Source organism: Nothoprocta perdicaria, unplaced genomic scaffold (genome assembly GCF_003342845.1).
Source record: "Nothoprocta perdicaria isolate Ctin4 unplaced genomic scaffold, notPer1 scaffold_107, whole genome shotgun sequence".
Classification (NCBI taxonomy): domain Eukaryota; kingdom Metazoa; phylum Chordata; class Aves; order Tinamiformes; family Tinamidae; genus Nothoprocta; species Nothoprocta perdicaria.
Genome location: NW_020454172.1, coordinates 281,389 through 294,075, shown reverse-complemented (window position 1 = coordinate 294,075; position 12,687 = coordinate 281,389). Strand labels below are relative to the sequence as shown.

Below are 12,687 nucleotides of genomic sequence, written 5' to 3'. Positions count from 1 at the left end.
TTTTTTTCTTCCTTTTTTTCTTCTCTGTGAAAAGCACTGCAGTGAGGGGGGCGCTGCGCCAAGCAGAGGGAGCAACCTGGAGCAGTGTCACCATGAGCAAGTATTAAATAGTCATCGTGGCCACATGGCTGGCTCAGGGGAGGCAGGTGTGGAATCTGCTGCTTTCTGTAGTTTTGACCATGCTTCCTGCTCTAGGTGGTATGTTTTGAGGGAAATGCTGGGGTTTTTTTTCTTTATATTATTACTTAAATACATCTCTTCTTAAGAGGGGGCATATCTAATTGTATTATGTTTGAAGAAGAATTATCAACAGTTTACTGCCAGAATAGGAGGATGCAGTAAGTAGGGCTGCACAAAGATTTATCCTGAATCTTGTATTTTTTTCCTGAAAACTTGAATAATGAATTAGGATTACAGTATCAGCACCAGGCAAACCAAGGTTCAGAGACCCTAAAAGGCAAGGCTGGTAATTGGGATGTGATGCAGAACCCCCCTTCAGTCAGTAGGTTACAGGGGTTCAGAGGATGGCAATTGTTTCTGCTGCTTTGTGGACCAAATAAGCCACTCACCTTTCTTTTCTGGTGTCTATTTTTGATACCACCTCCTCCTGCAATGGGGTAGGGTGAGCAAGAGTTTTGCCATGGGCTCTGCTGGGTTATCCTTGTTGGTGAAAGCTTTGGAACAGGAATAATCTCTCCTGAGGACTGTTTGGCACCTCTGCAGGAGGCTGCTGAGCTGCCAGGGCAAGGAACGGGAACAGAAGCAGATTCTAATGCACAGCTTGGCTTGTTCATTTCTCTAATTTTAGGTTCTCGGATTTGGCCAATGTTAATAATAAATCTTCCCAGAGGGCCACTGCAGCATCGGAGAGAGTGACCTGGAAGGGGAGGAAAAAAAGTTGCTAGGAAGCTGGACTGTCTTGACGAATGTAAAGGTAAGTAGTTTTGTTTCCCTGTTATTTTCCAAGCTTCTTGGTTTATAAAGGATAATTAGATAATGCTAATAAACATGAGACCGTCCTGTTTTGTGTAATTTGTCTGGCCTTTCTGCTTTGGTGCTGTGGAGCTGGGCAGCTCGTCAGTGCCCTCTGCTGCTTGGACACGTCTCCGTGTCCCRCTTTGCCCATCTGACCTGGCACCTATGTCTGTTTAAAGAAGGATAGGGACTTGGCAAGGGCCAGATTGATTCCTACAGTCAATAAGACATGTTAGGATTTGGGGACTAACATCTCACCTTGTCCTGTAAGGGTTTTTCTGTGCAGGGAGTGAATGTTGCCCTGGAGTGGAGGTGTGGATATGTGTGGGGTGGCTCAGGCTTCAAAGGGGAGCGAGCTGCCCTTGGGGCAGGGGATGCTCTTAGTGCCCTGTCTGCACAGCTGTGGCGGAGAGCATGGTAAAAGCGAAATAATGATGCTGTTAAACCTGTGCTGATGGGTTACACAGGCCCAAGCTTGCTCCTGTTTTGTAGTCTGCCATCTCCCTTATGCTAAATATAAACTGCCTGAAGATGGGCRACTGGCATGGGGTGTGTGTAATGGGCGAAGGAGGGCAATCTGGGAAAGGAGGCTGCAGGGAATGCAGGGAATAACACCGTTCTGATGAGAGGGAAATGAAGAACGAACCTGCCCAAGAGGAGTTTCTCATTACTGACCCTCTTCCAAATTGCTCACTCTATGTAAAATCAGGCCTCTGGTTTGTGAATCCTTTGCCTCACTTTTTAGCATCTTAGTGTTCTCACTGAGATGGTACAACAGGTTAAGACACGTTCAGGGCTTAAGTTTTTGCAGGTTAAAAGCTCAGCCTTAACCACGGGCAGCACCAGTTGAGCCCAGTGCTGTGCTCAGCCAGTGCCCATGAGGTTCTGAAAGCTGCTGTCGAGTGAAGAGCAGCGAGCAGCTTGTGTGCCACCCGAAACCAAAGGTCAGCACTGCGAGCACATGGAGAGCCGCAGGCGAGGAAACGGGCAAAAGGATGAAGACGGGATTTATTTCTGTCACTTCATTATGAGTCTCGTGATGTTGATCATCTCCCTAAATACTCCCGAAAGCAAAGTGCGGAGGCACATGTCACCACACAAATCTGGGTTCCGAGGCCGCCTTCCAAGGCTCCGAATAAGAATAAGGTCGTGGTTTCAAAGAGGTCTGCTCTAGTCTGCTGGAGTTATGTGGATTAAAAAAAAGTGCAAGGAATCAGCACAATTTCCTGGTTCTCCACCAGTCTGTTTTGGAAAGCAAGTAATGGGAGCAGAAGTATCTCCCTAAAATGATTCTTGAGCAACCTGATGCCCATTTGTTCTTCTGCCAGTATTGTCATTTAGTTTAAATTAGCTCCCGTCTCCTCAGCCTCTCGGATGTATTTATAGAAGGGATTTGTGCCTGTGCTTGTTTTCCTACGCCAAGCAAGCGAGCCCTTCCAGCAGCCTCAGACAGGTTCACCATTGCCCCCTCACCCTTTCTGTGCCCATTCACATCCTGGGGCTCCACTTAGGCGGTAGCAACCAGGTTACGAAGCCGAGCCGCGCTCTCACCCGCGACAACCTCGCCCCGAGCGCCGAGGCGCGTGTGCCCGCGGCTCCCCCCGCGGCGGCACGTGGTACGTGCCGGGGGCGGCGCCATCGCTGCTCCCCCCTCCGCGGGGGAGGGATGGACCGCCCCGCCCCGCCCCCCCGCCGGCGCTGCCCGCGCGTGCGGCGCCCCGCCCCGCCCCGCCCCGCGGAGGCGACGCCATTGCGGCTTGTTTGTGCAGCGGGGAGGCGGCTCCTCCGCGCTCCGCTTGCCATGTCCACCCCGGCGCGCCGCAGGCTCATGCGCGACTTCAAGAGGTGAAGGGACGCGGGGCTGCCGGGCGGCGTGGGGAAGGGGGGTCCGGCCTGGGCCTGGGCCGGCCGTTACGTGCGGCGGAGCGGGGAGCAGCCCCGTCCCCGCTGCGCGGGCTCCTCCGCTCGCGCTGGTTGTTGTTGGCAGCCGCTTCCCGCTCCGCTGCCGGGGATGGAGGTTCGGGCGACGCCGCAAAGCAAGGGCCGCCCCGAGTTCCGCGCCCGGCCGCAGCGGTACGGGGGTCTCCTTCCCGCCGAGCCCCCAGGCCGCGCTCGGACACGGGGTTTCTTCCAGAGACCCCTTTTCCCCTCATTTATGTGGCCCCGTTTCCCGTTGGCGTCTCGCTGGGGCCCGACCTTCCCCTGCGCCCCCCGCTTTCCCTCAGGCGGCCTGTGGGGCCCTTGGGGTGCCGGCCCGCAGCGCTGCGGGGGGCGGCCGGGCCTCGCGTGAGCCCCCGTGGGCTGTGGACCCCCGGGACGTGTGACCCCCGGGACGTGTGACCCCCGGGAGGCCGCCGAGCCCCGGCCGTGGGTCAGCAACAGCACCGCAAACAAAAAAAAACAGTGTTCTTGCATGCTCCTTAATAGCGAGGAATCTAACATGTACAAACAGCGCGACTCACCTTTACTTCTTCGCTGCTTTTAAATGCTAATGGCTGAGCCACAGGCTCTAGAATAATTTACTTCYAGTCTGGCATGTAAATATACTCATAATGGAGAATGTGGTGGGGAGGGGGAAGTGGATTTTTTTTTCTTTTTTTTGCGAGCTTCATGGTGTGTTTTATGATTTCCTTGATCTGCAATCTCATAAGTTGCTGGAGGTGAGTCAGCTTCCATACTGTCTTTTTTTAGCAAAGCTATGTTATACCAGAACCTGAAAATATATCTGTAAACATTGACACATGCATATTGCATGTAGTTGTTTTATGCGACTCCATATAAAGCCACAATATCAGAAGTGTAATTTTTYGTTTTGTTTTCTTTTTTGTTTGTTTTCTTTGATCTACCAAGTTGTTACCCAGTCAAAGATTTTTAGGAGTGTAGGAGTGGCCCCTACCTCGTTGTTRCGTTTTATTTCAGTGTTCTGTGAGTGGAAGGTCACTTGAATTCGGCTTGAACTAAAATGAGTTATTCACTTTTTTTTTTTCCCCTTGTCATTTGTGTAACCTCAAGCCAAGTAGCCCTTCATTCAGGGTGAAGGACAGAGTGATTTTTCAGGATTGCAGACAGACATGTTTTCCATGGTTTTTTTTTTTTTTTTTTTTTTTTTTGGTAGTCAATAGTAGAAAGGGATTATCTTAGAAGTGATTTGATAACTTTGAAATTTGAGAAGACTTGAAATACCCAGAAAAGTATAATCAAATAAATACAATGAAGCGTGGAACAATTTCCAGTTCATTTACACATTTATAAGAACTTYCATGCATCAAAATTTATGTAACATTTTCATATCATTTTTTTTCTAATTTTCTCCCTCCTACTCTCAAGTTATATTTTTGTTGAGCCTTATGTTAATCTTGCCTCATTCTGAAAGAAGCAGACTGTGTGCTATGAAATCTGATTGGGTTTGTTAAATATAAACTCCCTCTTTAACTAAACTCCCTCTAAACTCCYGCAATTGTCAGCAGTGATGAAGAAAGAACAGTTCAACAGATTTTTTTTTTCCTCCTTCCTTTTTTATTATTATTAAAGCAACAAAAATAAGCTGACTTTGTTTGTTCTTGCTCTTGGAAAAGGACATGATGCCTTTTTCTTAAGTATTTCCAGGCTCTGTTTCTGACCAGTCTAGTTTCTTTCCCTGCCCATTTTTTGCACGCTCTGACAGTGAGGTGTAGGGGAGCTTTGTAAGTGATCTAAGAACCAAAACCATCTTTCAGTGTGTTATTAGGCTGAATATGTAGCCATTATTACTGGCTTGCAGTCTGGCTATTGCGTGGGGAGAAGTCACATTCCTGCTCTTGCGGACCAAAATAGCAGGCAGTTGATGTTGTTGATATTAAGCTGTCTGAAATGCGTGTGCTCAGAGAACAGAGATGTAAACACAGAGTTCAGAGGGGCTCCGAACTGCAAATAGAGAGAACCCTGCGTCTGCCCTGTTGTTGTAGGGCAGCATCATTGCTCACTACCCATGTACGTGTGCAATTTTAGCTCCTTTTGTATCATAGACTTGGGAAATACCCTTAAAAGGAAAAAAAAAAAAAAAGCCATACAGGACATAACTTAGGACTGGAGACCAGTGTCAGCTCTGAATAAATCTACATTTACACACACATTTTGTTGGAATTTGTCCCTTGGTCTGCAGACCTCTCAGTGAAAACTGGCCCATAACAGCATCCTGTTATGTGGTTAGACCTCATCTTAATACTTGAGAATTGCTTTTGAATCAAGGGCAGTTGCTTCATTTTCTTTATTCTTTCATAATTGCAAGGCTGAATACATGAGACTGATAGGAGCTGTCACTGAAGGGGAGTGATGCTGCAGAATCTTGCCGTGTAACTGGGGCTTGCTGCTTTACACTCTGACCCAGGACTCTCTGAAATCTTTAAGTAGCAACACTGGTAGGCCAAAGGTTGGCCAGAATGAGAGTATTTGGGTCCTTTCCTTAAGTTATGATATATATTCCTGCTTGGCCCAAGTTTGTGATTTTTTTCAGTAAGTAATGCATTTGTAACTAGTCATAGGATTAAGAGACTAAAAACAATATAAAACACTTCCATGATTAGAGATAAATATTTACATTTGTTGAACTGGTAACAGGGAGCAGTACAGAGGTTTTTCCCTTGCTCCCTCTTCCTTTCAAAGCAGTTAGTTGGCCAGCCAGAATGGGTTTATAATTAGTTCAGCTGTATCTCATGTGTGAGATTGAAAATGCAGGGCAAGATCCATGCGCTTAGTTTCAATAAACATGTCCTATTAGTATGACTACTGACTTTTTTTTCTTTTTTTGTTACCAAAAGCTAATGCTTTGGTTTGTGATTGGGACCTGTTTATGTATTCATTGCAGCAACCATCAGGAAAGGCTCTTTCTGTTCTTTCATAGCTTTCTACTCAGTCCCAGTGTATGTGGTGCTTTAAATTATTCTTGCCCCTTGTGCACTTATCTAACGTGTTGGGCCTTCCGAGTAATGCTTAGGGGAAAGCTCGGTGTCTATCCTGTAGGATTTTGTCTTCTGTAGTATTATTAATCTGCATGTAACACTAACATGTATTCTCTAATTTGGAATTAGAAGATTTACAAACTCTGTATCTTACCTCTAGAGTAGGCATTTCATTTATATAAAGCTTGTCATTCTCTCTTTATTATTCTTAGGTTGCAAGAAGACCCTCCTGTGGGTGTCAGTGGTGCTCCGTCTGAGAATAATATAATGCAATGGAATGCAGTTATATTTGGGTAAGAGTCTTTTTTCCTCACTATAAAGGCCTATATTGAAGGGGTAAATACAATGATATATGTGTGTATATACATGCATTACAGCATTTCCTCTGTTTTCTGTATGTAGGATCAAGAAATTGTCAAAAATGACTAATTGTGTCATAATCTTTTTAATCTTTAAGAGTAATAATCTTTTTAAGAGTAACACAGACTATTTAGGAGACAAATTAAAGTTTATATCTCTCTTGTTCAAAATTGTATCTGGCGTAGTAAATGAGATGGATTGTGTTGGATTTTGAAAAAGCAATGTTGCTTTTAAAAGGAGATAAGAACTACTTGTCCTTGGCTGTTAAGTGCAAATGTATCAGCTGTGATTGGATTGATTCCCAATAGAACTAGATGCGAGTTCTGTCTAGGAATATTGTGTATCCTATGGAACAGGAACTATCTTAGTGCTTTCCTTTTTTAAAACTGAAGTAGGCTTGCTAGTAGTTTTCCTACCAATTGTAATCAAGCAATGTATCATACACTCATTGCTTAGCATGATAATAAGGTAGATTTCTTGAATGAAAGGTATCTATGGAAAACTTTATTAAATGTGACCAAACTCCCAGAGATTACATCTGTATAGTTTTCTGAATCTTTGTTTCTGTCTTGAGGAAGAGGGAGGGGAGGAGGAATTATTTTTCCCATGCGTGCTTAGAAGTAGCTATTGGTAATTTTTTTAACTGGAATTTTTTAAAACCTTTCAGGCCAGAAGGAACCCCTTTTGAAGATGGTAAGCAGCTAACTTTTATTTCTTCTGTCACTTTCGCAAACGTTGCCAGTGTAAACACTGTTTTGCTTGGGGGTRGGGGGTATTATAAAGTTGGAATAAACAAAATAAGCAGAAGCAGTAAATGAGTATGGTCTTGTTGACTATGAAAATGCAATATTTTGACCTAAACATTCTCTTGTCAATGTGGCTGATGGTTAGTTACAAARCTATGAAGCAAGGATTATATTTAGATTTGTTTATACACAGAACACTAGCGCTCTTAGTGGAGGAAGTTTGTCTTGAGCAACCTCATGTTTTTGTAACTCCTACAGTTAATTTTAATAAAATAGTATGGGTTTTTTTTCTGTTTTCATCTTTGGAGTGTGTTTTTCTTACTATGAGCAGGTGCAAAAGCATGAATTGTTCTGAATATAGAACTCTGTAAGGAAGGAAAGGATACCAAATAGGTGGATAAACATGAAAGTTAATATGTGTAATGATCCTCCCGTGGGCATATGAGGAATAATGACTTTCGTGATTATAATAGCACTGTGGTAATCTGCAGGAGATGCATTTGTCTCTTGGTATGGAGGAGTTAAATTATTCACTGATCTGTAATAAAGGTTTTCAGTGATCAGCCATGAGCTGCAAAGACTGAGACTGTTGGTTAGAAAAGTTCAGTTTTTAGTTACTGACACCTTCTTAATGAAATGCTGTAAAGCCACAGAAGTCTCTGGAACTGACACACTGGTCCCCTGAAGAAGCAGGGAGGCAGTGGGGTAACTGATGTTGGCTCTAGCTACTCTTTCTCTGTATTCACTGAGTCTCCAAACTTTTACCTAGATGCTGCTGCTTTTATTTCAAGCAGCAGTTCTGTTACCACTTGAAATATATGGAAAGAAGCCAGATGTAATATTGTACGTTTATGTATTGGTAGGAAAAAATATTGATTGTGGAGCACGTGTATTTATGTAGTATGTTCCTATGAACTTATGTAGTATGTTCCTAAGGGGGTTTTTATCGCTRTTAGTTATCTGATTGTGTTTATGTTTGTTTGCACAGGTACTTTTAAACTAGTAATAGAGTTTTCAGAAGAATATCCAAATAAACCTCCAACTGTTAGGTTTTTATCAAAAATGTTTCATCCAAATGGTGAGTATTTTTCATTTTTATTGAGCCATAATACCTAACAGATACTGTGATAGGGCCCTATGTCCTGTGAAGCTGCAGAATGTGTAACAGCTCTCCCTTTTCTCCCTTGCCACTTCCTAAGTAGATGTCCAAGACATTAGCTGTTTGATGAAAATTTAAGAAATATGATGCTATTGAGAAAGTTATCCATCTTCTGCCCGATGTGTAGCTTCAATAGCCAAGTCTGTGGTACCTTGAGCAGTTCCAGCAGCAGCTGCGCTCAGCTGAAGAGGACAGCTCTGACTGCAGGTTACCGCCCTCACCCACATGGCAGCACTTATGTTTGTGCAGACGCATCATGCACTGCAGTGGGGAACTGATTGAGCTAAATCTTGTTTTCTTTTGTGACTGCTGAGTCTCCAAGCACATCAGTGGTCTCTCTTGGCTCAATGTACCCAYTAGCCCACCAGAGAAGAGGGTGAGAATGTGTGGCCGTAGCTGAGGGCAGGCACAGAGATGTGGCCTCCAACTTGACTAGGAAGTAGCCCTCTAAGAGAGAAAGCTTTGATTCCTACTGGATATTCCCCTGGATAAAACATCTGAAGTGCTAATTCTTGATAGAAAACTATAATTGTTGCCTTTTGCTTTTCCAAGACCCTCTGTTGTATAGGAGTATAGAGTCAATTTGAGGGCTGAAGCACAAACCCATGGAAGCATAGCTTGGTGCCTGAGGATTTTCTTGCAAGGTACAGATTTGAGCCCTCATTAAGCAGCGACTGACCTAGACTTCAATTCTGTGACTCTTCTGACCTTTTAGATGCAGTTGAACTATTCATTTGTCATAAAATATACAGGCCAACATGCCTCTGTGTGCAGTGAGGGGAGGTGCAATTATTGTTACTGGCAGGAACAAGCTAGAACACCAGGCTGTGGGAGTTKGAGCTGAGAATCCCAATTTTGTGTAGGTTTTTATGCAAAGACTATTGCTGGGTATTTGGAAAGACGTAGGATTTTAGGGACGCTTTTCAGCTTTTTCCACTGCCTGCCTCAGTGACACTCCTATTCATCTTGCTGAGTGTCGGGTGTGTGAAAACAAGACACGGAGCTGTGCCCATTCAGCGTGGAGAGCCAGCGAGATCCTTAGCTGCTGTTGTGCATTCTGTTCCTGCAGTAAATGTCTCGCTGCTCCCTCGGAGGCATTAAATACGTTTGTGAAATTGAGCCAGTTAAACCAAGGAGAAAGAAACTGAGTCTAGATCAGTCAGCTCCTGAGCTGGTGCCATCCTCCTTTCTACCTGAAGTGCTTTGTTACTTCTAATAATGTATATGAGGTGTCAAACTACATAAGATTGTCTGATGCAACTAAATATTTTCAGTGACTGCTGTCTCTTTTCATAAAGTATTAATTTAAACCCAGACTGAATTGGAATAGTAACTCTTACTTTGAGTAGTCTTTAATGAAAAAATGTAAAATATATCAGATAGCTTTTAAGTGATACCTATGCTGTCTTTACAGTTTATGCAGATGGTAGCATATGCTTAGATATCCTTCAGAATCGCTGGAGCCCAACATATGACGTGTCATCTATTTTAACTTCAATTCAGGTAACTTGAATTTATTTAGCAAATGGAATATGGTGCGATTAGTCTCTATCACAGATTACACAGAGCTCGGTGATACAGCTCGCAGTTATCTATAGCAAAGAGTTCTAAATAATTGTGAACCAAAAGGTAGCTCTTTAGTTCATTTGAAGACTTTTGTGTTGAACTGTGAAATACTGTTTTTGAGATGCAAAATTGCCATTAGAGAACTTGTGTTGACAGGCAGTTTTTGATTTATATTCCTCTCTAAAATCAATAATATGGCATCAGAGATACATATATACATACATATATATACATATATATACATATATATATGCCTGAAATAATGTTTGAAACATTGTAATTTTTCCCTGAAGGCTTGGTCAAGGAAATCCTCAAGGAGTCAGGCAATATTGCTGAAAACAGTTTTACCTGAATTAAGAGGAGAAAAAAAAAAAAAAAAAAAAAAAAAAAAAAAAAAACCACCTTTCTGATATTCTTTTTTTTCCCTTATGGCACAGGTTTTATTTTTCTGTAGCACAGTTTTATAGGTGGCATATCGAGCATCTCATACTTGTGAATGACAATATTAGTGTAACTGCCAAACAATCAATCATACTGCCCCCTGACACTGGCCACACATCTCTTAGTTCTGTGAAAGATTTAAGGAAATGTACTCAAATGTTTGTGCTTAAGCAATGGGTATTTGAGGTTCAGTAATTTAATTAGTGCGGAAGCTGTGTTTTTTGGATTTGTGTCTCACTTTTTGTTTTTTACTCTTTACAGTCTCTGCTTGATGAACCTAACCCAAACAGTCCAGCAAACAGTCAGGCAGCACAACTTTATCAGGAGAACAAACGGGAATATGAGAAAAGAGTTTCGGCTATTGTTGAACAAAGTTGGAATGATTCGTAACAGCTGCTTTTTTCCTCCTCATCCTCATAATCATTATGTACAATTTAACTCTCAATAGAAAGGCTACCAGAAATTTCAAGTGCCACAGTTCTAAGAATTTGCGTAAAAACTCATTTGCAAACAAAATTAAGCCCTCCAGTTTAGAGAACTTAAAAGCTTGTGTATCTTGATTAACGTACTTTTTATTGCATGGTATGAACTAAGTTATTGCTACATAAATTTGTAATATATCCTGTTTGTATTTTTTTTTTTCAAGTGTATAATGTTGGTGTGGAGTTTTCATGACAAGAATATACACATTTTGTAAATCTGTACTTTTTCAAATACTGAATGCCTTATTTTTGAATTCTTTAGATTTTTAAATTGGAGAAAAGCACTTAAAGTTTTTATATATAAATATTTCATGTAAAACTGTTAAATACATAACCTCAGTGCAAGACATTCTTCTCTCACTCTGTATCTCTTTCAAAGGATTCATTTTTAGTCTGTTTTTCCTTTTGATAAATGCTAATTATACTGTGCACTTTACAAATGGAAAAGTTAATCTTATGGTGTAAGAGTCTTCACTGGATTTCCCTGCATCTGCACCAGAGCTTAACTTGATTGTGTGTCCTCAGTTGTATGAGGAAGAGAAGTATTGGTGGCTGCCGCCTTATAAGTGGGGAAACAGATGTAAMTGTTATGCTAAAAAATCCCCCTATAAACCCGTGGCATAGTTGCAAATGGGGTGCGGATCACCAGACTTGAAATAATGTATTCTTATAACTTTTATTTTTCAGGGAGATTGTATTTTACTAAGTTGTAATATGTTGTCATCTAAATTTGTCCTGATACTGTAATATGGTTTTGAATATTTTTCTAATAATTAAAGAGGTCTCCCTTCAGTCTCCCCTTGGGGTAGGGAACAAATTAATCAACAGAAGAAAAAACTGCTTGCAGGTTGAAATGGAGTTATTCTTTGGGCTTTGCCTGTGTCACACAGGTAGTCAAGGTTCCTGTCAATGTCTCGGAGCTTTAGGGCTGTTCTTGGAGCTGTTGGTTTTAAAGAAGTTTGGTTTTGTTCTTGTAAATGTTGGTTTGCCCACTTGTTGCTCTATGTGGAAAGCCAGGCTGGATGAATATAGGGGAAAACCAAACCCCCCAAAAAACCCCAAAAAACTAGGCCCTTTCTCTCCCAGCAACAAAACTGTAATCCTCTGGTSTTGGCTCCAAACAGCTTTGCATCCATAGTAAACACAAAGCAGCATGTACAGATTTTAGGCTTAAAATCTGTAGTAGTAGCTGTTGCAACAAAACTATCACACTGTAGATGAGAATTTTTAGCAAACTAGTTTGCAAGGGTTTTACAATTAGTACTATGCAAAAATACCTTCACCAAGTGGAAAAGTCAATTTTCTGAGGACTTAATGAATGGTCTACTTGTGGTTATTGACAGGAACACTGAAGGATCTAATTGACTTTTTAACTGAGAAGAAATTACAGTAAAACTGTAGTCCAGAGAAGTAGTGTGACCACGTATAAATTGGTATAACCAGGGTGGGTTTTGTTAGAAATGCATTTCTGACAAACAGCAACTTTTTAAGATGCGGCTTAAATTCCAGGAGTTTTCTTTCACTCTGACGCCTGTGTTAACGTGAATTTTGTTTCGTTTACAGCTGGGCCATGTMGCCCTTGCCCCTCATTAAATGAAGCTCGCAGGAGGTGTTGCCAGGTAGGCACTCGCAGCACAGCAGTGCACACACGTCTGAATGCCAAGAGCGGCTCCTGCAGACACTATTTGGGGCCTGCAGCTGGTACTTAAGTATTTAAAGCCTTAATGAGAAGTACCCTGCTGCTGGTGGCTGTGGACAGAGCTGAACGTTTCCCTCGTGTGTGAGGGAGAACCCTCCAGCTCGTGTATGGTGCCTAACACACGAGGCAGGGGCTGCAGGACGTAGGCCTTCACGGTGCCAGGATGTCGCACCGGAGCTTTCAGTGCTCTCCTGGCTTTGTGTGTAGGGAAAAGGGGCTTTTCCTGAGGTGGGGTTTCCTGAGGGGGGCCGCCCGCTGGAAGCAGACGCGCTCCCGGCACGGCGCCGCCGCCGGAAGCGGGCCGCGCGCCGCCCGGAAGGGC

At 42.9% G+C, this 12,687-nt stretch overlaps 1 protein-coding gene across 1 annotated transcript; it reads left to right on the top strand.

Moving 5' to 3' along the window:
* The first annotated feature begins 2,745 nt into the window (after positions 1-2,745).
* Positions 2,746-11,069, top strand: UBE2B (ubiquitin conjugating enzyme E2 B). Its single transcript, XM_026045883.1, has 6 exons — positions 2,746-2,820; positions 6,125-6,205; positions 6,940-6,965; positions 8,007-8,096; positions 9,592-9,680; positions 10,446-11,069. Exons 1-6 carry the CDS (start codon positions 2,777-2,779, stop codon positions 10,572-10,574), a joined length of 459 nt encoding a protein of 152 aa, XP_025901668.1. The 5' UTR covers positions 2,746-2,776; the 3' UTR covers positions 10,575-11,069.
* The last annotated feature ends 1,618 nt before the right edge of the window (positions 11,070-12,687 follow it).

What these genes read in the sequence shown, in the direction of transcription:
- UBE2B (XM_026045883.1), top strand. Translation starts at nt 2,777, where the DNA reads ATGTCCACCCCGGCGCGCCGCAGGCTCATGCGCGACTTCAAGAG. An exon ending in CTCATGCGCGACTTCAAGAG is followed by an intron (nt 2,821 to 6,124) that starts GTGAAGGGACGC and finishes TATTATTCTTAG; the next exon opens with GTTGCAAGAAGACCCTCCTG. An exon ending in TGGAATGCAGTTATATTTGG is followed by an intron (nt 6,206 to 6,939) that starts GTAAGAGTCTTT and finishes AAAACCTTTCAG; the next exon opens with GCCAGAAGGAACCCCTTTTG.